Source organism: Rosa rugosa, chromosome 6, assembly GCF_958449725.1.
Source record: "Rosa rugosa chromosome 6, drRosRugo1.1, whole genome shotgun sequence".
Taxonomy (NCBI): domain Eukaryota; kingdom Viridiplantae; phylum Streptophyta; class Magnoliopsida; order Rosales; family Rosaceae; genus Rosa; species Rosa rugosa.
Genome location: NC_084825.1, coordinates 43,633,817 through 43,659,600, shown reverse-complemented (window position 1 = coordinate 43,659,600; position 25,784 = coordinate 43,633,817). Strand labels below are relative to the sequence as shown.

At 37.9% G+C, this 25,784-nt stretch overlaps 4 protein-coding genes across 4 annotated transcripts; 1 reads left to right on the top strand and 3 right to left on the bottom strand.

Moving 5' to 3' along the window:
• The first annotated feature begins 5,142 nt into the window (after positions 1-5,142).
• On the top strand, positions 5,143-7,431 carry LOC133718137 (ATP synthase subunit d, mitochondrial). The gene is made up of 5 exons (XM_062144951.1): positions 5,143-5,397; positions 5,793-5,874; positions 6,685-6,749; positions 6,888-6,974; positions 7,061-7,431. The coding sequence occupies exons 1-5, from the start codon at positions 5,227-5,229 to the stop codon at positions 7,160-7,162; spliced, it is 507 nt and encodes a 168-aa protein (XP_062000935.1). The 5' UTR covers positions 5,143-5,226; the 3' UTR covers positions 7,163-7,431.
• Positions 7,432-8,220: 789 nt separating this feature from the next.
• Positions 8,221-13,563, bottom strand: LOC133714791 (uncharacterized). Its single transcript, XM_062141049.1, has 7 exons — positions 11,832-13,563; positions 11,062-11,479; positions 10,384-10,528; positions 10,131-10,246; positions 9,936-10,014; positions 9,058-9,291; positions 8,221-8,973 (listed from the first exon to the last, which is right to left on the bottom strand). The coding sequence occupies exons 1-7, from the start codon at positions 12,970-12,972 to the stop codon at positions 8,620-8,622; spliced, it is 2,487 nt and encodes an 828-aa protein (XP_061997033.1). The 5' UTR covers positions 12,973-13,563; the 3' UTR covers positions 8,221-8,619.
• A 4,620-nt stretch (positions 13,564-18,183) lies between these two features.
• On the bottom strand, positions 18,184-21,324 carry LOC133716830 (mitochondrial import inner membrane translocase subunit TIM14-1-like). The gene is made up of 4 exons (XM_062143484.1): positions 21,268-21,324; positions 20,382-20,537; positions 19,342-19,514; positions 18,184-18,649 (listed from the first exon to the last, which is right to left on the bottom strand). The coding sequence occupies exons 1-4, from the start codon at positions 21,322-21,324 to the stop codon at positions 18,493-18,495; spliced, it is 543 nt and encodes a 180-aa protein (XP_061999468.1). The 3' UTR covers positions 18,184-18,492.
• On the bottom strand, positions 21,189-24,967 carry LOC133718351 (protein IQ-DOMAIN 3-like). The gene is made up of 6 exons (XM_062145180.1): positions 24,510-24,967; positions 24,042-24,132; positions 23,459-23,953; positions 22,708-22,947; positions 22,459-22,578; positions 21,189-22,361 (listed from the first exon to the last, which is right to left on the bottom strand). The coding sequence occupies exons 2-6, from the start codon at positions 24,114-24,116 to the stop codon at positions 21,624-21,626; spliced, it is 1,668 nt and encodes a 555-aa protein (XP_062001164.1). The 5' UTR covers positions 24,117-24,132; positions 24,510-24,967; the 3' UTR covers positions 21,189-21,623.
• Positions 24,968-25,784: the final 817 nt, after the last annotated feature.

Genomic DNA, 25,784 nt, shown 5'->3' with positions numbered 1-25,784 from the left:
AGGGAGAGGCACAAACTACCATGGAAACTGGGAAAAGGGAATGTGGAACCGCTACAAGCCTGCTACTGTACCTGATACGGACAGAAAGGAGTGAGTCCCTGGCTAAGGGTGGTGATACCCATATTTCAGCTTCATATTTTGAGTTAAAAGGCGTAGAGGTTACTAATTCAACACCACTTGGAATATTAGTTGTTTAGCTGCATATATATGAATGCAATTACGTACCTTTGTGATTTGTTGGAGTGGGGTTGCTATCCCGGTTTCTCCTCGCACTAGTCCTTGGTCAAATTTGCCAATTAACAGAAGATGTGTCTAACGTCTAAACTAGGGCTCCTAAATTGCCAATCAAAGTATTGTTCAGATAAAAATAATAATAATAATAATAAATAAAATAAAACACACACTAGTGAAAGTATTTTCATTCTCTTCTGGTCATTCCCATCATGTCTCTTTAAAATTAAGCACGACACACTCGATCGATCAATGCAGATGAGTCCTTTGGGACTTTTACTATATCTCGAACATGCTTCCCTCATTTTCTGGCATCCAAAGGAACCTGATCACTTGTTTCTCACCCAGCTCGATCAACTAGCTAAAGCTAGGAGTGTAGTCTAGTTTGTCGTTGGATTAGTAGCTATAAACCAATCTAATTCCTCGAGGATTGGTCTCGATTACTTGGATTAATTAGTCTCAACCCACATACATCATGTAAATATATATCGATCATTTCCACGCCCAGCGTCAATTCCAGGGATAATCATTATGATCGAGCTTAGAATGGAAGGGGTAAAAAATTAATATCGAAATGTTTTGCACATATATATTGTCTCTAGTTTTAGAACTGTACTAATCCAACAACTACACCTTTGATATATTATTCACACAATTTTTGTCGGTACTGCAAATTCATAAGAATTGTACTGATTACAACAATGGCACTACTGGAAATTGGCTGGTAAATGTCTTTAAATAGATTCATAAAACTACTCTTTCCGATACCCTATTGCCTGTTATGGAAGAAATGTTTTGTGGGCTCTCAACTGCTGCTGACCAAGGATTATTTGACATGTATCATCTCTGAACGGTTGACATGTATCATCTCTGAAAAATCTAAATACATGTCAACCGTTCGATTGAAATCGGACGGTAGTTGAGCAAATAATCCCTGGTCAGCAGCTGACTAGGGAAACAGGACCGATGGTTTTGAATTAAGAAAGATTGTTGATCAAACAAGAAAGGTTAATTAAGAAAGACATCAAAACAAAAATGACATTTGACCCTTCTACAGTGCTACACTTAATTAGTACTCAGGCCAGAAAACAAAAAACCCGTCAGAAAACCAAGAAAAAGTTTTGGCTTACCTCTCAAGATTCCATCCAATATTGTTGGTGAACAGATTCTGTCTTTTCCTTGTTTGTTCAACGTCCTTGGAGCTAGCGCTTCAAAAAATTAACAACAAAGATCAGTACGCCAAGTGTGAAGAAAAAGAAAATGCTAAAGTTTAGATATTTGGAGTAGAAGGCTTGCTCACCTAAGGGACAGTTTTTAAGGGACTGTGAGTGACAAGTGAATCTGACGGCTGAAAATAAATGCACAGTTTTAAAGTGTTATAATTTATGCTTTTATATTTAATATATGCGGTTGAGATGCATCTGTCCCTCACAGTCCCTTAAAACTGTCCTTTAGTTAAGCAAACCTGTTTGGAGTAGACTACTTTTTAATATTTAATCTTTTAAACTAAAATTAAATTATAAATTAATATTTTTCTAAATTTTGATCCGACCTATAGCCCACCTCAGTCCATATATAGATCCGCCTTTGAGTATTGTTGGTCTAACAAACTCACAAGTAACAACCATGAAGGAGATTAGTTGTCGTAGGAATGAACAAAGATAAGGGAAGCAAATGGAGATGGTGATTTAGATATGACTAGAAAGTTCGCCCGAGCAATGCTGCGGTTTGTGTTTTTATAGGTGATAGAGTAGAAATTATCTTAGAATGCTTGCCGAATATGCTATCGTTTTACATATCATAAAAGCCGGTTGACAAACTTCTTCACCAACTCATCCAAACTTAAGACTATTCTAGCGTACATGCATAAGAGAAGACAACTGGTAAGGAAACTTATGAGATATGTTCATTGGTTTAAAACGGTACTAACTTTGGAAGTAAGTTGTCCTTTCACATCTCTGCTAGTCCCACATTTCTCATTGATGATCTTTTAAATCTCAGCCTCCACCATACTCTTCACCATCCTTGTTGAGTGTTGACCTTTGGAAAAAAACAATTCAATGTCGGATATCAACTCACTCCATACTTGCACAGGATTTGCATTAGGCCATGTATTTATCCCTCTATAATTTCATTTTTCTTTTTAACATAATTTCCCTATCATATTTTGTCAATGTCAAAACAAATTGACCAAAATGTGTTCTCAACCACTGTCAGTGCTAAGATCAGTCCAATTGCTCCTCCAGAGAAGGATGCTACTGTGGGATCAACTTTACTGCAATTTGACAGAGAAGCACATCAATCAATGAAATTGGAAAAGACATTAGTATTAACATGATTAGCTTGATATCCACATATATATGTAACATGGTCAGTTTCCTAATGTGTGAAACTTGAGGATCCTGACCCTACTTCTTGATAGTTCTAAATCAGAAGATACTAAAATGAGAATAAAGTTGAACTGAAAAACAAAGCGTACCTGATAGGGTGCATGCATTAGTTATATTTCTCTTTCTCTAATTCTTCCATTATCAAATCTATGCATTCCTCCATTTCTGCCTTGTACGGATCACCAGTCTCTTCCACATTACAAGTTGAATTAGATGCAAGAGAATACTTCTGTGTGGCTGAAAATTCCAGCAGGTCCAGCCTATATATAATCTCCTCCATTTTGGCTGCACGGGACGAATATGCCACAGCCAACAATTCCATAGTCAAAGCTTTGTTTTCTTTTCTTCTTTCACGTTTGATCTTCAAAAGTATCTACACAATTGCAAAATACTAATTCAATGATGACTTTCCATCCATTAGATAAAAAAATGAACTCAACATACTATAAGAAACAACAGACATAAGCTTTCATATTAAACTAAAATGGCATATATTGATAGTTCAAACACACAACCTGAAAGGTCTTTTAATTCAATTGTTACTGAAACAGCAATCAATTACTATCACTAAAGCTAGCTTTTTTCATATACTCATGTCTTTAACGAAAATTTTAAGCATTTTCTTCTATTTCTAATATAAAGCAACCCTCTGATCCAATATTTTCAAACTTGTCCTTCAATTTCTACCTACTGAATTCCTTCAATCTCTGCCTCTGCTTTCCTTCGATTCTCGTCTCCCTTTTCTTCTTCTCTTATATTTGTACTATCAAAAAGATGCTTCTCCTTCTCTCTCCGATCAGTCTGGTGATGTGAATTTCCCTCTTCTTCTTTGAGTTCTTGTCTCTGGCAGAAGACCCAGAAGACGTCTATCTATCTCCCAGTCTCTCTCACTCTATGAAAGTCGAATGGCAGCGTTGTAATAAAGAAACAATGAGGGGCAAAAAAGTAAATCAATTTGAGAGTTTCTGTTCACGGGGAGCTAGCGCTTTAGTATAGGTAATGATCTAGTGACTTTGTATGTTCACATAAATCATTACATTTCTTTTTAACTATTTCTTGAGAATGTTACCAAAGTCATTTCTAATTATGTTAAAGTTTATAACGACTCACCAACAAGAACAAAACTAGTCAGACCATCCAATTTGACAAGCCACATGACGCCAATAAGCAGGTTATTTTGAGCAGATTGGAACAAAATGCAAAGATGTACTATTGTTGTATGTGTCAACTTCTCGTTGGCCAGTCTGATCAGTCCAATGGTCATCCCACCTATACCTTAGGCCGTCTCCAACCCCCTTAGTTAAAAGTCATTTTGATTAGAATTTTAATTATTTTAGATAATTATTTAACTACAATATGAATTTATATATGATACATAATTATTTTTATATAATATGTCGTTATTAATTGAAATTTTATATAATATATAACATCATTTTAGAAAAATATTTTAGAGGGAAAAAATTATGAAGAAAAGGGTTGGTATATAATTATATATAGGGTTTGTGAAAAAAAAAACACTGTTCCAACAGGCAAAAAAGTTTTTATTGATTTTTTTTTGAAAATTTTCTTTTATTTTTTTCATATTTCTTTTCATTTAAAAATTTGTTCCAACATGTTGGTATCAGCTGTTGAATTTAATCCATCGCATTTTTCTGGCCGTTAGATTAGAAATTATGTAATTATAAATTTATGTTTTTTTTTTTGTACCAATTAATCTTGGCTCTCCAATGCAAACCTGATCTGGGCCACACATTTTTTGACGGTTGGAAGCCCACAACAACTTCTACACTGGTGGGGCCCACGTGCCGACGACAATTTCTCTCGCGTCTCCACGCATATCCAACGCGTGTATTTAACTTCAGACTGTTTTTTGTCTTGTAGCATGACTGCCCTTCTTCATCTTCTCCCTATGACACGTAACTGCTTTTCTAGATCTGCATTTAGTAGGGCCCACCACATGTCCCACCGAGCCAAAATGGCTTTCATCATTTTGACTTGAGTTTTGACTCGAGAGTCATTTTGACTCTACAACATGGGCCGTTGAAGAAGCTGAGAACTAGGTAAGGTAGCCATTTCGGCTTTTGACTAAAGGATTGGAGTTAACCTTATGCATATTTTTAGAGAATGCAACGGCACTGCGGATGCTCTTGCTAAATCGGGCCTTGATCATGACCATGGTGTTGTCGTATTCGACTCCCCTCCTCCCCAAGCTACTACTGCATTTCTTGATGATCTCTGTGAAGTTTCCAGATCCAGGTCAAGTAATTTAGCTTCTCTTTTTGTCTTTCTGTGTTTGGGTCTCTTTTAGACCTCCTTGTAACCAAAAAAAAAAAAAACAAAAAAAGGGATTGGAGTTAAGGGTTTAAACTTGTAAAGAAATTAGAAAACAATGTCCATTTAAAAAATGAGAAAAGCAATGAGGGTCACCCAGACCCAATTGCAAACCCAACTTCACCAGGGCCCAAACAACAAAGCAACCAAACCCAAACCCAAACCCCACATATACCATTTCAGCCGAAGCATTTTGTTGAAAGAGAGAAGGGCATCTGATCGTTCTGAACAGTTTGTTTGGCAAAGCAGCGAGAAAACAGAGAACCCAAAAATGAGCGGCGCCGGGAAGAAAGTGGTGGATGTGGCTTTCAAAGCCTCGAAGAAGATTGACTGGGATGGCATGGCCAAGCTTATCGTCTCCGAGGAGGCCCGCAAGGAGTTCGCCTCTCTCCGCCGCGCCTTCGATGAGGTTAACACCACCCTCGAGACCAAGTTCAGCCAGGTATATCAATCCTCCTCGCCGATGCTCATCGTTTTAGCCGAGATCTATCTGTGATTTGCAGCTGTTTTTGGATCTGGGTTTCGTTGATTTTGTTGAATTAGGGCTCTGTTAGTGGTTTGGTGGTAGTGATTGAGTGTTTGGTGTAATGGGTCTGTTTGGTTTTGTTGAAATTTATCGACTTTTTTGTACTGATTTTGTGGAGGAGTGAGCTTGATTGCTTAGCTGAACTGTGTAGATTGCAGTTGAAGTTCTTGTTGGGAAATATTGGAGGAGGGTTCGTGTAGGGATTTATAGATAAATGCAGCTTTGGGGAGATTGATTATTGAATTCAATCGCGGAGTTTAGTAAACTGGTTTTGAGTGTGGTTGCTGATTGTGAATTCTTGTTTGGTGCAGGAACCTGAGCCCATTGACTGGGAGTACTACAGGAAAGGAATTGGGTCTCGATTGGTGGACATGTACAAAGAGGCCTATGACAGTATGTTTTTTCTTTAGACTTGCTGCGTGCCGTTTTTTACATGTTAATACTTCCAGTGCATCTATCGTGTGTTTCTTCAAGTTCTGTGGACTTGTATAAGGTTTTATTTTGCATTATGCAATTGGATACCGCTTTGAGCTGAAGGCTTGACACGGGGTACTTGATTATAGTGTGGTTATCTTGCACATTCTTTTGTGAGATACCAAGGCCTATAAATGGGACCTTTATTGCTGCTGTTAGAATTTGAGTTTTCTGTTCTCCAACACTTTAATTGCTTATCAAGTTTCAAGTATGTCTTCCATAGTTGCTTGCTTGTTTATGCTAGGTCAACATCAAAACTATAGGAACCCCTTCCCGATGGGTAGGGTTTATCAACTGAGATGATAACAGTGATTCTGGAAAAAAAAAAAAAAAAGGCTCATTTTGAACTTTAGTATGACTAGTGGAAGCATGCATTATTTTTCAATGATCTGTGGAGAGCTGAAGCTCTCTTCTAGATTTGTATAAAGTGACATGAAGTGTATTTTTCTGCTGCTGTAGTATTGTGTAAGCACTGTTCCACTCTGTTTTGGGCTTCTTGTCTATGTTCTCTCCTGGACATGTTATAACTGCTGACCTATCAAAGTTAGAACACATACATGTGAGCTGATCCATCACTGTTCTAATTTATTCTGCATAAATGTTGAGAGATATGAGTATACTTACCTAATGGAGGGAGAGACTGGGGGTTAGAATGCAAGCTTATTTTTCTATGTTATCAGTTTTATATATTCTTTTCCTAAGCTTATTTTTCTATGTTATCTGTTGCAGACGTTAAGATCCCCAAGTATGTGGATACAGTCACTCCCGAGTACAAGCCTAAGTTTGATGCATTGGTTAGTTTACGCTTCTCTCTCTCTCTCTCTGTGGTCCCCCCCCCCCCCCCCCCCCTTCCTTCCCTCTTTCTCTCCTCCTTTTCTCTTCTCTCCCCTTCCCTCCCTCCCCGTTTATCTTATATATGCATTGTACTACAGTTGGTGGAACTAAAGGAAGCAGAGGAAAAATCTTTTAAGGAGTCAGAGCGCTTAGAGAAGGAGATAGCTGAAGTAAAAGAGTTGAAGGTAATGGATGATTCTTAATAAATAAATAAAAATTAACACACAGAATTAAGAATATGATTTCTCACATTTTTCATTTTTGAAAACAGCAAAAGATTGCTACCATGACTGCTGATGAATACTTTGAGAAGCATCCTGAGCTCAAGAAGAAGTTTGATGATGAGATCCGGAATGACAATTGGGGTTATTGATGACATCCAAGGCTTCACTGCTTGGCAATCTTTCTTGAAAGTGTCATGTTTTCCCATTGTCCAATAATAAAGATAACCATATTGATTTTCTCTGTAATTTGGTTACTTTCGGTTTGATGAATGTGAGCTTTAAGAGCACCCCTTCAGAAGTAGGTCAATATATCTCCTTTACATTTACATAAGGCAGTATCCGAATTTAAGGATTGCTTCAATTATTATCCAGATTTTCACTTTGATGATGTATTCAATCTCTCTCCCTTAGCAAACAAGTTTGGTACTGTTGTCCATTTAATCATGTAAATTCCTTTTATGTCAACTGACTTGAGAAAGAAGTGTCAACTGCAGGTTTTTATTGCAACCATCACCTTATTCGTTGCCTTGATCTTGTTTGGACTTCGGAGGTGCAGTCTCCCGTCAATCCATAGAGAATGAAAATCTGTTTTGCATTCAATTGGAGATGGTATATGAGTAGGGTCTATGCGCCCCAAAATTTAATGTAAGGGACACTTGTTCCGCCGAAACATTTATGGGGAAAATGGTACAACAAAATGGCTGTGACTAGACATTCATCTAAATCCTTTCATATAAGAATATGGTTTTGCCGGCGACAATGTCGTTAGCAATCTTTTTTTGCCCTTCCTGCCCATAACATTTTCGTCGGCAAATTCCTTCCATGAAAATCTCACGTACACAGTTCACACCAACAAATTTTCATCGGCAAATATAAAAGAGAAAACTCATTTACTGAAAAAATCTTTGTTGCTTCCCGTACAAAATCTCACCTTTAGGGTTTAGGTACACTTTCAGGTTTTAGGCTCTGAAAGAAAATGTCACGGTGGCAAAAAATCTCCCGTAGATTAATCACCAGCTGACTTGATGGAGGAGGCTCTGGCAGAGCTGAAACCTTTATGTTTCAAGGCTAAATCTACAAACTCTCTCCTTGGCTCCAAACCAGGCCTTCCAAAAGTCCTGCCTATAATATTCATGAAAACATGACAACAACGTAGATATCAGAGGCATATTCGTCATGAGTTAGAATGCCGAGACCATCCAAAGAGTAAAAGGAAAAGAAACTATCATTGAGAGAACGGCATATACATTTTCAAGTTTCTGCCTTTCTGGTCAAATGTACTATCAGAGAGAAGGGATGACGGTATAAACTACAAAGTACAAAATTGTGAACAATTGAGTGTACAAAAATAAGATCAAGAATGTACTTGCACCTGCCATCACTTGAGACCAGAAAAATTCCCAAAAAAGAAACCTATGACGAATTACAATGTCATACAAAAAAGCAGACATGTCGACAGATGGAAATTTCAAGCAATAAGCTGCTAGCAAATTCGGAAAAATGTCAAAATTTTCCGGCAGCATTCAATTGCTTTCATCTCAAAATAACTAGGAGACCGCTGTTGGTACTTTTGAAGTAATGTCATTACTTCAAACAGACATAAATCTTATCCAGTAGTGGCCACCTTCTTTTGCTGGAGCTGTTCAGCAGCAGCTATCTCGTGATTTCGGTCCATGGCCTTCCTAGCAAGCTCATAGCCTGCAAAGTTCATGGCACCCAATGGAGCAATCCAGAAAAACCTGGGCACCGCTCCTTTGAATAAGCCCAGGGGTCCCTCATGGCGGAGAATAGAGTAGGCTACAATTGACATTGATATAGGTCGACCCTGTGGAGCAGTCATCATTCTTGTTTTCATCACATCAAAGGGTGTAGTGACAACAGCAGCTAACCCGCCAGATAAGGCCCCAACGACAATTGTTTCCCACGGTTCCAACTCCCGCCCTAGAACTTGTTGGGCAACCTAAAACAGCATGAAAGTTATCATGTGAAGTTATTAACATAACTTTTAACAGTCAACTAAGTGATAGATTGGAAATTACAGTACCTTTTTGGATTCAGCATAAAGCCCCATGCCAGCGACATAGAATGGAACTTCCCGGCAAAGAGTGGCACCAGTTCCACGGAAGAAACCTTTGAGACCATCTTGGTGCCAAGTCCCCACAAGAGCCTGCCCAACATTGTCAAAAAGGCCAGCCTGACACCGCTGCTTTAACACCTCACAAGGAATCCGGACTGCTGTTCCCAAAACTGTGCTACAGAATGATGCTAGAGATTGGACCTATACCAAGCCAAAAGATAGGTTTTATACTGTTCTAAAACAGCATTAGCAACTGGTGTATTAGACAAGCATGTTGCTGCTCATCGGAAATTCATACTCCCCTTCCTCACAGCAATAAGACATAAAGTTGTTTTGAGTGTTCCTAGTACATGTCCACAAGAAAGAAAGAACTGGAGATAGAAGCAGGAATCCAGGAAAATGTTAGGACCCAAGGTTTCAATAAGATATGGTCTGAACTGCTCTAATGATGCCACACTACCTTTTTTTCGTTCTTCGCATGGGGTGGGGGTTTAGACTCACCATACTTCTTAATCTGTATATTTTCCACTAAAGCAAGTACAGTTTTTCTTTTTTCCAGGCAGTAAAGTAGAATATATATATATATTAGAGCGGAGCATGTGCAAATAGGATACAATACTGATGGCTGCCTTAGGATTATTAAAAAGAAACACAAAATGAACTTGTATTGACTGATAAAAAATTGAAATGGTTACCAAGGCAGAATAGATGCATGATTCTAGTTCCTTACGAGAACAGCACTTGAAGTTAACTAATCCAAAATAATGTGGTGAAGATACAAGAAAATCTGGAGATTCATGTGTCGCAGAAAAGACAGTAACAAGCATATAGTATAAGAATCATACCTGTATATCTGGGAGTGTCGGAGCAACATTTATTAACACAAGTTTACTTGCTTCAAATATTCCAGTTCGCAGGCCATGACTGCAACGCCAAGAAAACACATCAGCCAGACAGATAGCGAATTACACAATGTAAAAGCCAAAAATTGCTTTTTAGTCTCCGTTATACTATTAGTAGAAGATGGGCATAAGAAAAACCTTGAAAATTGTCCAAGAATTGCGGGAACTGAACCCCTGTATAACCCCCGCACTCCAATCTGTGGAAGCTTCGAAATAATTTCCGGGAAGGTTAAGGTTGATGCTTGTACTCGAGTCTGGCAAACATAAAGAAAAATTTGAGAATGCCTTACAAATAGAACATTGTAAGCTGCAATGCCAAAGAGTAACATCACTAATTACAGCAAATAGTTAACTTTTACACCAGTATAAGTTGCTAAGACAAAAACTTTGCCTTAATTGTGTCGACCGGGTGCATTAAAGCAGTAGAAAGTGCACAAGCAAGGCCCCCAGCTAATGCAGATCTTAGTACGCTTCCAGCAGGTATTTCCACAGGTGGGGCAACAGCAACAACAGTTGCAGCCTCAAACCAAATACTCCTGTGTATTCCAAAAGAAGTTAATTCACAACTAGAAGTTTCCCACTAATTTGTGAACACTAGTCTATTGGAAATTTAAAAAAATATATAAATAAATAAGCATGCACAAGTACATTATTTCTAAAGTGCGATTGGTTCTGCACAGCTCCTTATGCATGCGTGAATTCACAAACAGTTGCATATATTGACACCAATAATAGACAGACAGTATTTAAGATAAAATAGTTGTTTTTGTGCGAACTTTGCCTTGACTGTATGTCAAACATATTTTAATTTAAGTTTCCCTTAGAATACTTGACTCTTTTCCTTCCTAACATATCATTGAAAGTTGGGAATGTGATTGCCGGATTACAAAACAAAAGTGCCAAAATAACATGAATTGGGGCATACAGCCTAGATCATGGTTTCCAAGGGGATTAGGGGATTTGGTAACTCTGGACTCAAAAATCTAAGAAATGAAGGACTCAAGAGTAAATATATGTGAGTATAGGCTGAAGTTTATAGAAATTAACTGAAGATAGAAATCCATCTTACCGAGGATCATCTTGAAGCCGATCAGAAGGCAGCAAGAGCATAAAATTCCTAAAATGTCCATAAGAAATAGATCCTTTTGTATCTGCATTGAGAAATCGCATCATAGCAACAGCATTGTCTTCATTAGCTGGGAGTCCTGCATTTTTAAGTGATGCCATAACTTCACTTTTTTGCAGCGTCCCAGATTTGCTCAGACATAGAGAAGTATATGCACGCAGAATGGTTGGTTCCTTCTGTTCCATTAAGGACAAAAACTGTTTCCAACCAAAAGATTTTGAAAATATGTGACTTCTAGTGCGACGCATGAACTCATGAGCATATCTCCGTGGCAATTTTCTCTGTCTTATGGCAATTTCGAGATCTTCCAGTGTAACTTGGCCATCACTATCTCTATCCAGTTCTTCAAAGAATCTCCTTCCTGGATACAGTTATGGTGTAAAATGGGTTACTGTCTGAAAAATAAAATAAAAGCCTTTTACCTTGATAACTGTAACAGGAGAGAACATGTTGGATAAGGCAAAACCACCTATTTAAGAACTTTATTGACATGAATTATAGCAATAAGGTAAGGACAGATGACAATGAACTGTTACCAATTATTATTTATATTTCTAGAGTTTATGGACACCAAAAAACAATCGTGTTCTTTATGTCATTGGAAATGTGCAAGTATAAATCCCTGTTTCGGAAACTAATCTTTCATAGAAACAAACAAGAACTTCAACATGAAGCAACATGCAATTTCACAATAGCTACCCGAGACAACATACCTTCAGCCTCTGTGTATCTGAAGAAATCTTGGACGGAGAACAGTTTCTTCTTGTCTGGATAGTCTTTAGAGGACCGCCCCAGATGAGGTACAAGCTCAATTAGTTCTGTCAATGAAACTGTGGATAATGTGGATCTCAGACGCTCCACATTTGATAAAGGAATACTAAGTATATCGCTAGCAAGCTTCTGCGGTGAACTTCCTGCAGATTCTCCGCTGTTGCTGTTGCTTGCAGTAACACCATCATCACCCTCTTCATTAACTGGAGAGGGCACCCCAACAACGCCTGATGGCACTCCTCCCACTCTCGCAAATTTCAAGTTTCCCAAAAACCCATTTACTTCTGCTGTCCGACTTTCTAGCAAGCCAGTGACTGCCCTGAAATGATCAAAGTGAGAGGAAGGAGGCGGCTGTGGGGAAGCATCACAAGTTTCGCAATCACTTTCTTGAACTCCCTGATCAAACTTCTGAAGATTCTGAGTAAGTTGATCAAAAACAAAACCTATGAAGCATTCTAGTGATACATTGTTTCCGTGTTTATGTGCCACACTTTCATTCTTAATTTCTCTGACATGATGGTCCTTGGACTCCCTCTGTTTCAAGTCACCCGAAACCTCTGGCCTAGAACACAAACACGCTCTATCCTCATCACTCATTTTCTGCAGCCGCTTCTTACCCATTTTAAATGGACCTGGAAATGCCTGCACAAAACTATTCACAAACAAAGACCAAGACACTGCAAACTGCAAGCAGTTCACACAAGACCCGTCCTCCTTTGCACAATCCTTCTCTCTCACCCCTCCATTCGACACCTCCCCATTTCCCGAATTCTGCAAAAACTTCCCAAGAAACGCTTTCATAGGAACCTTAATCATCAACCCTTTCTTCCTCTCCTCACCAACAGTTGCCACATTCTGACCACCTTTCTTCTTCCCCCCAAAGATCTGAACTTTACCATTCTTATCACCACCACTGAATTGGGTAACCAATTCAACAGCATTTCCTCTATTCTTAGACCCTGCCCAGCAACACTCAAAGTCCCTGGCAGCTTTCTTAATGCTCAATTCAAGCGGCGAAAACGCCTCCTTAACTAGTTGAATCGAATTAAAAAACGATTCAATTGGGTCATTAGCAGTCACCATTACTCTCCAGCCTTAAATTTTCCTTCCTTCAATCCTAATACAACTATCAATGAAATCCAAAGCCACTGATACACATACAAATATACAAAACCAACACAAATATCCTCCCAGAAAATAGCACAAAATGATCAAGTTCTTCAATGAAAAGCTTCAGAGTAATAGAAATACACTACTGGATTGCCTGACCGGATTGATGAGATCCCAATAATGAAGCGGTGCACCGATTTTTTCAATCCTAAACAGCAAAACCCTGTTCACCACATTTCAACAGCAATCCATTATGAGCAATCAGCTTCAAAGTTCATGTCTTTTTGGCTTTCCTTGGTTTCTTCACAATACAAAGTCTTAACCTTTGCATTTCCAAAATGGATTCAAACCCAAAAGACTATGTGTGTTTCTGTGAAAAGGGCTTGGCCAAATTGAGTCAAAGATTCCAGCTTTTGTTGGGTTTGGACAAGGCTCTGTGTTTCATTGGGAACCGAGAGATTTGTGTGGGATAGAGGAAGAAGAAGAAGGAAACAAACCAGATAGTGAAGAACGTCTGTAGCTGAAGACCAGGCCTATCTATTTTTTTGTTTTTCCTTTTTTTTTTTTAAATTTGCTAATTTGTTTTTTGGAAATTTAGATTTTAATAAGAAAAAAGTAGGAGTAATTTAGTTTTTAGATAAGGAATGCTAAACGGATAAACTCACAAAAGCATACGTAAGGACTTGTAGGAGAGAAGACACTGCAGCTCTGAGGTTTGTGGGTTCCTTCGGATTTGCCACTTGCCGGTTATTATTATTCTTCTTTTTTTTTTTTTTTTTTTTAAGAGAAATGAAATCAGGTACCAATATATTACGACGTCACTGTATCAAGCTAAAAGGTTTCATAAAATCACTCATAGTACAAGTTCAAGCACAATACAGACTGCGAAAAGACTCTCTTACAAAAAAACTAGAAACCTAAAGGAACTGCAAGGAAAAATAAAACTCCCTAATCCTACACTTTCCAAGAATGTGAACATTCAAGAAACAGATATAGGACTAGGAAATGAAATGCAAAACAAAAAAGATAAAAACAAGTGAAAAAAGAAAAAACAAACCTACACAACCCGAAACAAAGCAACTATAATGAAGCATTAACGCCTAAAGACCCAATGGTGTACGTCTCTGCAAACATCATAGACAAAGCTTCATCGAGTCAATGTAGGTCTGTAACCCTAGCCCTCTTGAGGTAGGGCGTTCAGCTCCTCCGAAGACGGCCCCTAATCATCTACCACTGAAGTAGGTGTAGATTTGGGCTTATTCCGGCGACCGTGTGGTCGACCCTTCTTCTTTGGAACTTTCCCATCAGTGACTGGGACATCGACTAAGCCTTCAGAAAACTTCAAGCCCTTCACATCCTCAAGCCACTCCCACTTGCCGGTTACTCTAATTTGACATCTTCAAATATAATTTCAACCAAATTTTTATCCATTGCAAAATCCAAAATTAGTTTGCATGTAATTTAAAAGCTCTGCTTTCGTTGTTGTCTTGCTAAAATTACCTCGATTTTCCCTACCATGAAGAAAGTTGAAATATTGGGACTAGGTTAACTCATCTATTTAATTTTAGTTGAAGAAAAATATGCATCATGAAATGTGTATTTTTTTTAAAATTTGTCTGTCTAAGTGATTGATTTAGATAACAAGCCGTAAGTAAGTAGGGGATGAGAGAACTTTATAGGTGCATTCTTTTGCACTTCATTGCCATATCGCTGCCACTTCACTTCGCTCAACTTCTTACCTTTGAGGAATGTCTCATGTTATAAAGTCAATTGAACCATGAAGATTGTAACTCGATGATACAAGGCCGTCATGTATGGAGAATGTGGATAGGCAAAAGGTAGAAATAGTACTTCTAATGTATTACGTGTATGCATGTGTATAGGCTCTCTACCTTTGATTTTTGAATCCATTGAAATTTTTTTTTGAAAGAAATGTATGCTCGAGCCTTCATCAATAAAGCAAATAATAAGAAGTTTTGTGCTTTCACATTTTGATTATAGATAAGACTAGACTATTAACTAATATTATATTTTCCACACAATATTTAATAGCGTTGGAAATACGAGCATCTTTTTATTTAAAATTAAAAACAAATTAAAGTTCATTAACTGACTTTAATACCCCATTATTATAGGGACCATGTTGAACCAAAAAAGTCCACATATGGGGGTTTCATATATAAAACTTTGATTCTGAATACCATTTAGTGAAAAATCATAATGGGAGATTCTGAGCTGTCTGCTCAATCCTTATTTCTTTGAATATTGAATGCACTTCAAAACCGTTTCTTTAAGTTTGGAATCTTTGGTATTGCCTCCTGAGGACTCAAAAGGACGATAACGACTGTAGTGACTTATATGCTGTTTGCATGGAGGCCATTTCAATGGTCAAGATGAACCTCTTTTCTGTTTGTTGGCTTAATCATGGAGATGAAGTAAGAACAGCCCTCGTTCTTCTTAGCAGCTAGTAACCTTCACCTTCGATGTGCTTCATTCGCCATGTTAAACCATATAAATGATTTCTATTTTGCTCTCAACCAAGAGAATGTATGAGTTTTCATCTTGGGCATGCAAACAAAGAAAATCGACGAATGCTTGGAGACTTTCACATAGGCAATAATCGAACATTATGAAGTGTTCTGTGGCCAACCATTGAATACTATGAAGAGTACTATTTGGTTTTGAACCATTGAACATCGGATTTCGGATTTCAGATTTGGAGATAAAACATGAATGTTTTGGTATACAATTGATACCAAAATCATCATTAGTCTTGAGGAAAAGAGAGTGAAGATTAATAAAACAATAGGCAGAAGGATTAGATTCTACTCAACATATGATAAATGTCATGTGGGGAATGAGTTTTATGCCGAGCTTTTTCCGAGCCCTCTTCTTTACAAGGAAGTTTAAAAGTGAGAATTAAGATCGAACAAGGTTTATATGTTATATGAAACAATTTTCATGATCAATAAGGAATTGATCTAAACTAGATCAAAAGTATTTTCATTTTCACGTGGAGAGTATGAGACTCCACCAAATGTGTTTTTCATGATCAATACTCAAATCATTTGTAAGGAACAAATTTCTTTTACTAGCTGAAATCATATGCTAATGGTGAACCATGGGATATAAAACTTTTAGAAATCAATTAATCTTTCACTGCAACATATTCGATGTTTACAAACAATTCACAATCTAATATGAGATAGGGGAGGGAATTAAATGTCGAGATGATTTGATTTTGTATAAAAAACATATAGCTAACCTTTACACTTCTTGTGTTTTGGCTAATTGACCTCTACACTTCAAATTAACACTTCGTTACACATAATTAAAAATACTATATCGCATCATTTAGGCTTATAGTATAGAAAGAAATTTGACCCCGTAAAGTTTGTTTCAAAACAGTTTCATTTCAAAGAGGAATCACATTCACAAGCAGACTAGTAATGCTTAACATTCAAGGGTTGAAACTAGAGCTTCTACGTATCAATTCGGAACATGGAAATGAACATAAAGTTGATGAAACATGATAAATACTCGACACAAATTACTCCCAAATTAGTAGAATAGTGTAGACATAGCTTCAAAAAGCAAAGAAGTAGTGTGTACATATGCTCCCAACTGTTATTGCTGATCACTATTCATACAGGACTCCAAATTTATACTAGTGATAAGGGTTTATATTGGCACCCTCCCATCTTGGGTTGGATTAAGATTAATACTGATGGTGCATGGCAAAGTGTTTCAGGGAGAGCGGGTTTTGGTGGAGTTTTTAGAGATTTTCATGGTTCATTCCTTGGTGCTTTTGCTTCTAACCTTGATATTCCTAGCTCTGTTGATGCGGAGGTCATGGCAGTTATTCAAGCTATTGAGCTGGCTTGGGTTAGGGAATGGAAGCATATTTGGCTTGAGGTGGATTCGACACTTGTGCTTAATTTTCTTCGAGATCCTCATCTTGTTCCATGGCGTTTACGAGTGGCATGGGGTAATTGTTTGCATCGCATATCTCAGATAAACTTTCGATTTTCTCATATTTTCAGGGAAGGTAATCAAGTGGCAGATGCTCTTGCTAATATTGGTTTATCGTTGTCTGCATTGACTTGGTGGGACGAGCCTCCTCATGTCATTCAGGACCAATGTCGACGAGATAAGCTTGGTCTCCCTAATTTTCGTTTTCATTAATTTGTTCTTCCTCTTTGTGTTAGTTGTATTGTTTAAATTTGATGTCATTCTCATTGTTCTCCAGGGGTTTGGCTTTTGTGCCACCCTATTAGATTGTACATTATCTTTTTTTCAATAAATTTGGAGGTGGGAGAGCACTTTGCTCTTCCCGACTCCTATCTTAACCAAAAAAAAAAAAAAGGGTTTATATTGGATTAGCGGTAGTAGTTTTCCTGCCACCATATATTCTAATGTAATTTACTAACTCTAAGGCTGATACTTAGCTTTTTCATATTCATCTCAAATGAGAACCTTTACCACTTATTTTCTACAATAGCATTTCTAGATTTCTACCTCATCTATCTAAGAGTTGTTTTTGCTTCTCTTTCTCTTATATTTCCAAATAAATTTCAAGTTTTAATATGTTAATAAACTTTATATGATGTTCAAACTTCTTGTTGTTAGACTCATTGCCAGAAGCTCGGAATATAGGAGGGACTGCAATGAAAGACAACACACCCTCCCATTGATTGAAAAGCTCATGCAGATGGCTTTTGCAAGTTTGAAAACTGTACATGTCCAGGGAGAAACTGTGCTGCCCAGGGAGTCTACTACTGATTACAACTACATCAGTTGCTTGTATCAAATGCTTTGGCTTAATAATCCCTTCTGCTCACTGCATTTGCTTTCTCTGATTGCGAAAGTTCCTCGGCATATATGGATAAAAGAAATAGCATCTTTGTTTTGAAACTCGAGATAGCTCCATGTAATCAGTAAAATTCAAAATTTAACTCTATATGGAAGCGTAAAAGGTATGTGCAAATGGAGGGGATGCAATCAATCAGGTAATACAAGCCCAAAATGGCATCTGTAACAGTTTCTAATGTTAATGCATGAGAAATGTTAGAGCCAGTACTCCCTGACATATTACCTTCGATCTTTTTTGTGCATTCAATTTGGGAGATGAAATATATGGAAAATTGCCAGTGTGTCCTTCATATGAAATTTGGAGACGATATGTATCAAAATGTTTTTCAAATTGAATTGTAAGTACAAAAATGTCACAACACAAACAGCCTTCTTTCAACCCTTTTGGGCTTCCAATATCATACAATTCAACATAAAAATGCCCTACAATTCAACATAAAAATGCCCTATCTGGTTTTTAACAAAATCTGAACCTACAGCACATTGACTGGTGGAACACTATTTCTGACAATCTGTAACTTATGGGCGACCATTGCTTGCTTTATGTGAACATTAATGAAGGGGGGTATTATTCTACCGTTGAGCACACCTACTCGATATCTGAGACATTGTCAAAATGGATCAAAATGCTGATCCACCGCCCTTTGTTTTCCTAAGCATCACATCTTTAGCCTCATTGATTTTAGAAGCAAGGTAATGACTACCACCTGCATCAGGATGATTTGCAACCATCACTCTTCGATGTGCTTCCTTGACCTTGTCTGGGGGCGCACTCTCCCTGTTAAACCATACAAATCCATTACACTGATATTCATACAAAGAACAAGAAATTAACAGGCAAGGCTTCACTATTACTGATAATGAGTTTTCCTTTATTTTTTGGCATTTATTTGTGTCTTTTCCGGTGTTTGTTATGCAATAGGGGGTGTAACTAAAAATCTTTAAGTTTCAAATTTCAACTGTCAGTCTCTCTCCCCAACCTTTTCTATCTTCACTATTTCAGAGCTTGAAATTCTTATGACTGTAAATCTCCTAGAACAATAAATAAATAGGATAATTGACTTGAGAAAATATCTCTGTTTCATTTTGGTCAAAGCCACAAAATGTATTGAAGAGTGTAGAGTTCTAGATAGCAGAAAACAGTTACCAAAGAATAAACAGAAAAGCATCTATCACCAAAAAGAAGTATTCATCAATTTCTTGTGATTTAGAGGCTGATTATTTTAACAAATCCTTAAAATTAGAATGCATATCTACAAACACATTTGACACTAACAGATTCATATGATTGATTTGACTAAAGAAAAAGAAACCATTTTAGAAGCATCAATCTACAGAAGATTATTCAATTTCAAAAGTTTTTGAGATTATATATCTATCTGTCCCCTTAAGATAAAAAGCCACTATGCTAGGATTAGCTTCTATGTTAAATGTTTTCCAATCTGCACTCATCTAAAATATCCTGCTTACCTGAGACCAAGAATCTGAGCTGCTTCCCTTCTAGTCATAGTCGGCTGAAAACCACCTTCAAAAAATTTACGCATTTTAGGTGGTCGTGCCTTGAATGCTTGCCACGCCTGGATACCATATCTACCAGCAAGAGCTGTGGCTGCTACTGCAAGACCAGCAAGAAATGGTGTAGCCTGAAGTGCATCTAAAAGTTAATTAACTCTACCCAATTCCAATATGAATTCAAAGATCATTTTTAACTCAAAATCAGTTGACTTTTTTTAAAATTCCACATGAACTCCTCCCAACACAGGCACACTCCAATTTGCCCGTTGGACCATTCCCCCGTGTCATTACAAAGAGGCGTAGTCACAAGTTTACGAAACACATTATAAAATGGAGATTGTACAGTACAGAAAGACACCACCACAAGCCCTAAAGAAGGCACTAACCATAAAAGAGTTTTAAAGAGTAATGAAGACGGATAATTTGACTCAAATGCATAAAAAGCCGACTCCAAACCTAATACCGGAGTATACTCTTTCCTAGAATATGAGCATCTGCTCGTTATCAGACCATTCGAAAGATTGCATCTGAAAGCCTGGACATTTTATCTGAGATTCAATCCAAACTGTCCTAATCGATAAGCCAACCTTATGAAGTGCTTCAATCATTTTGCTTTTAGGATTGAACTTCTGTTCTACAACCCAATAAAGATGAACCTTCCAAATACATTTCCAATAGTTCACAAACCCAAAGAAACTTTCAAATCAAAACAACTCCATATTGTAAATTCAGGGCATATAATAACAACACAACAAAATGAGTCATATCTAGCAGAAATCCCACTTTACCAATCAGCCAAACAAAGGGTTTTGTTTGCTCTTTTCATTTCTGAACTAACCCTATATGATTTTAACAAACAAGATTGAAAATTTCAACAAGAACTTAAATGAACATTTTGTGAACCCTAGTACCAAAATCGAATTAAACTGGGTTTGGGAAAGAAATGAAGCATAATCAAACATAGGAGGCAATGGGAAAGATAAGATTTTGCTCACCATTTTGTTCAATGTTTGGTGTCTGAGCTTAGAATCCGGGGTATCATACAGAGGTTTCTGGAAGCTTTTGGGCGCTGGAAGAGTTTGGGAAGAGACTCTGTGTTCTCCAGAACATGTTTTAAGGTTTAGGTTAGTTCGTTTTCTAATGTGGACAACCTATCATATTGAGACACGTAATATACAATTGGCAAGTTTATACCCCCTCATCAATTTTTCTTTTTCTTTTTATTTCTTAAAAACTTCAAGAAATACTTGAAAAAAAAATTTGTTTTTACTTTATAGTGAATCGGCTTTGTAGGCTAAATGATTTAGAGTAGAACTACGATTCTAAATTTTTGTCTTTATTATCGGCTAAAAAAATGCGAATAATTGATGATCGGCGTGAGTGATGACAGTTTAAACGTCAAATAATTGAGAAATAGGTGAAAAAGTGGCTAATTGCGGTGAGGAGGGGGCATTGGTGAGCTAGAATATGAAATTGTTAGGGCATGTATTACATAGCAAATAAATTTACAATACTAAGCTCATATAATGAAGTAACAAAATGCTTTTGAAGAAGCATATAATTCTTTTGAAACACATATAAATTTAAAATCAGTGTGGAACTTATTATCATTATTATAGAGGCTTAGGCCACAAAAGTGTGAAGAAGTGAGTTATCCTCTTCCCTACTTGAAATCAGACGCGTGAGCATTGACCAATCAGCCAAAGAAGGTGAGGCCTCAGATTGAATGAGCCAATGAGGACTTCATGGGTGTGTTGGGAAATGTAGAGAAGTACCAAAAAGAAAGATCAACACCACCTACAGGAACAAATGATCTTCATAGTTTTTTCCATTGATAAGGGGCCAAATACAAACGGTTCATAACCACCAAGTTCTTCGTACAATCTCAAGAGTTCTCAGTACAATCTCAAGAATCCACAGGACCACAGCAATCTGCATACAACTAAAGAAATCGCGTTTCCGGTACCTTGAACTAGCATCACCCCCAAACCCATTCTACTCATAAATAACAAGCCCTATAACAAGAAGAGGTAACTGAGAAGAAAAAAAGATGTTGACAATGATGATGAAGACAACTGATCAGATCGTAAACTATTTTCATTTTCTGTCTTCCTTCGCCACCACTCTAACAAAGCCCATCCACTCATCTTTTATTCAATCTTCTTCACCTCAACATCTACCTATATAGTACATGCTTGTTATTATTTGTACATGCACAGTACTAGCTGGACTGATCACTATTTGCTTCCCCAACCATTGCTAACTTTCTTCTCTGTGTGAGCTGCACCCTTAGGGGAGCTACCGCCAACCCTAGGAGGACCCGAGTGCCTCCTTTGTCCAGCAGGGGAAGCAGGGTAAGACAGCCGCTTCTTCACAGAACTGACTGATGGTGATGATCCCTTGTCTGGTGTTGGTGTCCTGTTCTTTTCTAACCCCGATGAGCTCGGGCTTGCCAGTCGTGACCTTGTCTTCTTTGAGCTTGTGGGTGTCAGGTATCTTTTTGAAGAAGGAACTGAAGGCGTGCTTGCAAGGCTCTCATCATCTCTTACTGAGGACCCTGCAATGCTATGCCTCCTGTTGAATCGCTCCGACTGCACACTGTAAGTACTTCTGGAGTCCTCGTCCCCGCCTGAGCCATTCTTTTTTGGGGTTCTCCATGATGAAGATGGTGTCTTGGTAAGAGCTGAAGGGGATTGGCGACTAGGAGGCCGGCTTGATTTTTGGCCAGTTGGGGAAGGAGGCTTGTTATCGCGGTGGACATCACGAAGAGCATAAGCTTTGGTGATTTCCGCAACTGACATTGATGCACGGCTTGCTGCACTCCTCAAGGAGGCCCGGTCATTGTAGTCTGATGTGCTTTGGCTCTCCCATGGTCTTGCAGCCATCCATCTCTCTAACCAACTCCAACCCCAGTGGGGATTGCTGGGATCCATGAACGTAGGATGTTGAGATTTCGAAGAGTTCTTCCACATTCTCTGCATAGCAAATTTAGTATGCAGTTCAGGATCAGTTTAAGGTTTAAGTTGGATTCACTCTTAAGAAACTGCCAACAATAAGGGAAAAGTAAGCTACCTGATGAGAGAATGAATAAGCCAAGGCCTTTTCTCTTCTCTTAGCAGCCTCTTGTCTGCTCTGTAGCTTTGCCTCAACCTCCTCCTTAGATTGGGGGCTATGGTTCCAGTTGTCTCCAATCTATTGCAAAAGAGTTCATAATATTAGTGAAAATTGAAAGCCTGACCAAGAGCTTACCAGCTGAAGAGACATTATCTAACACTCTTAAGTTGTTAACTTATATAACCATAATATCTTGGGGGAACTTACAGAAGCAACTCTGTGTTTCTCCATCTCTTTCAACTCTTTCTCTTGTTTCTGTTGAATCTGTCGCTGAAGCGCCTGATTCTCCTCAGACATTCTAATCCTCCTTGCACGAATCTCAGATTGTACACGAGCAACGGTCTGCATGCATTTTAATGTGGTAGTCGCCTGGCGTTTAACAGATTGACCCTCTACCAATGATTTCAACCTCACCAACCCTCTCAAAGCCCGTAATGCCCTCCTTGCCTGAAAAAACACAAATTGCAGCAAAATCCCAGTTTAGGCATACAGCTTAATCCTCATGAATGGATATGAATTTGTCATTTACAGCTTTCCTAGATTGAACAGAAACCTTTTCTATGCTGTCATCATTCAGTTCTAATACAGAAGTGGACCTTGTATAACTATCATTTTATTTCGAAAATATATGCAGGCAATGAATTTGAGATGTCAAATCTCTCTAAAAGAAAAACCAATACCAACATGCCCTGTCCAATTTAATGCAAAAATATCTAATCCTATGATTTGAACCAAAGCCAGAAATTCAACTGATTTCCAACAAGAAGTTAGGACCATTGCATGATAGGCCCTATGTTCTGAACAATGAATTAATACTCATAAGTTGTCTTTCCCATAACAAGAACACAATGCACATAACCCTTCTGCCTTTTTATTCCAAATTAAACATCTTATTGCCCATAAGTTTAGTAATGAAGCAACTAGAGAACTTCAAAGTAACTAGAGAAAGTAACCATACCAAGTGCCCTCGGAATGCCGTCTGAATCTTGATGACTGCTACCTCCTCCAAAGATTTCCCCGGGAAATGAGTCAGCCCAGTGAGACGTACAACCTCTGCGGCAGCCCGAGCAGCAGCAACAGCCGCCTCTGCAGCCATTGCTGTGGCGACCGCCACAGAGTAAACATGCTTGCTCTGAGCATCCTCTGCCTCCAGTAATTCGACATCTTCCTTTAGAGCAAGAGAGGTTCTCTGTGAATCCTCACCCTCCTCTAACTTCTCTTTTATTGGAGGAAGAGTAGGAAGAGGTGGTGGAGGAGGAGGTGGCGCAAAAGAAGTGGGAATCACAAATGCAGATTCTTCCTTGGAAGATACCACATGATCCACATGGTCTACGTTTTCCACATGATCTGCATTTTTCAAGTGGTCTGCATTTTCCAAATGGTCTACATTTTCCTCATAATCCTCATCCACATTCTTGTTTTTCCCAAACCATTTTTTCTTTGACTTGGATTTCTGGTATAAAGGTACCAAATTGTTGGATTAGAAACTCATATTTTCATTCAAAATGAGATCATGTAAGATTTAATTGAGCAATGCTAACCTGATCTTTCTTTTCCTTGGATTCAGGGTTGAGGGCTTTCTTCACTGCAGAAAACCAACTCCCTTTCCTCCCCATTTCCTAACAGTGCATACTGGAAAAAAAAAATAATAATAAACACACACACATAAATTTGGCAAATTTCAGACCCACATGGATTAAATAACACAAAAAGAAAAGTCAAATTCAACCACAATGCAAGAAAACAATCAAACTCAACCCTCCAAAAGTAACCATTTTGGAAAGAAATCTCTATCACCTAACTGTTAATCTGCATTAATCAATACAAAACAGAAAAGGATATCAAAACTGCCAACCCAACAAAGAAAGATTGAAACTTTCCACTCAAACAGTCAAAATGTCCAAAACCCAGATACCAAAAATGCAAAATTTTCACAAAACCCACATCAAACATTCCATCTTTGAGCAAACCCCACTATAAATAGTCAAAAGAATCAAACATTCGAATACCTCTGCTTGAACTTCGCAGATGTGCTCGAGTTTTGGGAACTTCCTTCTATCTCCCCGTGAAAAAAAAAAAAAAACCAAGCTATAATAATCCAAATGAGATACTGAACACAGGGTTCATGTGAATAAATGAAGCAGAGGAATAAGAGAGAGAAAGAGAGGGAGAGGGAGGAAGGTAAGACCAGATCTTCTGATCTTGGCAAAGAAAAGTTTCAGAGTTGGAATAAACTTTAAACAGGTTTCATTGATCACAGGCTTACGGACACAGTTGAGGGATTTGGGGGGGTTAAGGAGAAAGAGCGGCCTAGGAGTACAGATTGTGATTTCTATTTTGGAAACATGACATAACAACACACAAAAGTACATGCAACAACACAACAACCTTGCTGTGTTTGCCTTGCTGTTTTACTTTTTCAGAGTAGTACCCTATAACGGTAGCGGTGGTAGTTATTTTTTAGGGGGATAAGGATCTGCTGCGACCTAAACCACTCCAGCTTTGTGCTTCCTCCAAACGCGGCACGCCTCAGAAATTTGAGTTTTGGTGGATAAAGAGGAAAGAGGGTTTCTTTGTTTTCAAGCAACCATATGTAGCCTAATTGTAACAGAGTAGACAAGACTATTTAGGACTCACTATGTTTAGTAATAATAAATTTGGTACAGATGTTTTAACTTGTATGATAAGTAAAAATTAAGGAACGCCATAATCCCTGATTTATAATTTTTAATTTGTTAGAGTGAAATGTAAAAATTTGCACACTAGTTTGTTTTACTTGTTGATTGTATATATGAACAAACTTACCGACTTAATTAGACAATTTGTTGAATATCAATCATATTCTTAAAAAAAATTATCGATATGAGTTTGAATTATCAACTGACGATCATGTGTATAAAATAAAAATTGTGGTTTTAGTGTAAGGTAAAATTGAAATAAAATTACAAACATTAACATAGGTATATAACAATTGGATTATATTGGAGTCAGTGATATGGCTTGAACGGTGAAATTGAAGTGGAGGTGGTTGCATCCATGACCATATCCAATGATTATTATTATGACCAAAAGATAAATGATAAATTGAACCAACCTCAACTAACGTTCTAGTAACATCAACTTTTAGTACTCACAGGTCACAAGTATGCCTGTTTCTGTTAAAATAACAAAATGACCATGGCCATAATTACCCCTTTCTCCGTTGTAAAAGAATCATACATCACTTTCGTTCCAAGTCTCATGCGTATGATATAAATACTCAGCTCTTTGATTAGTCCAAAGTC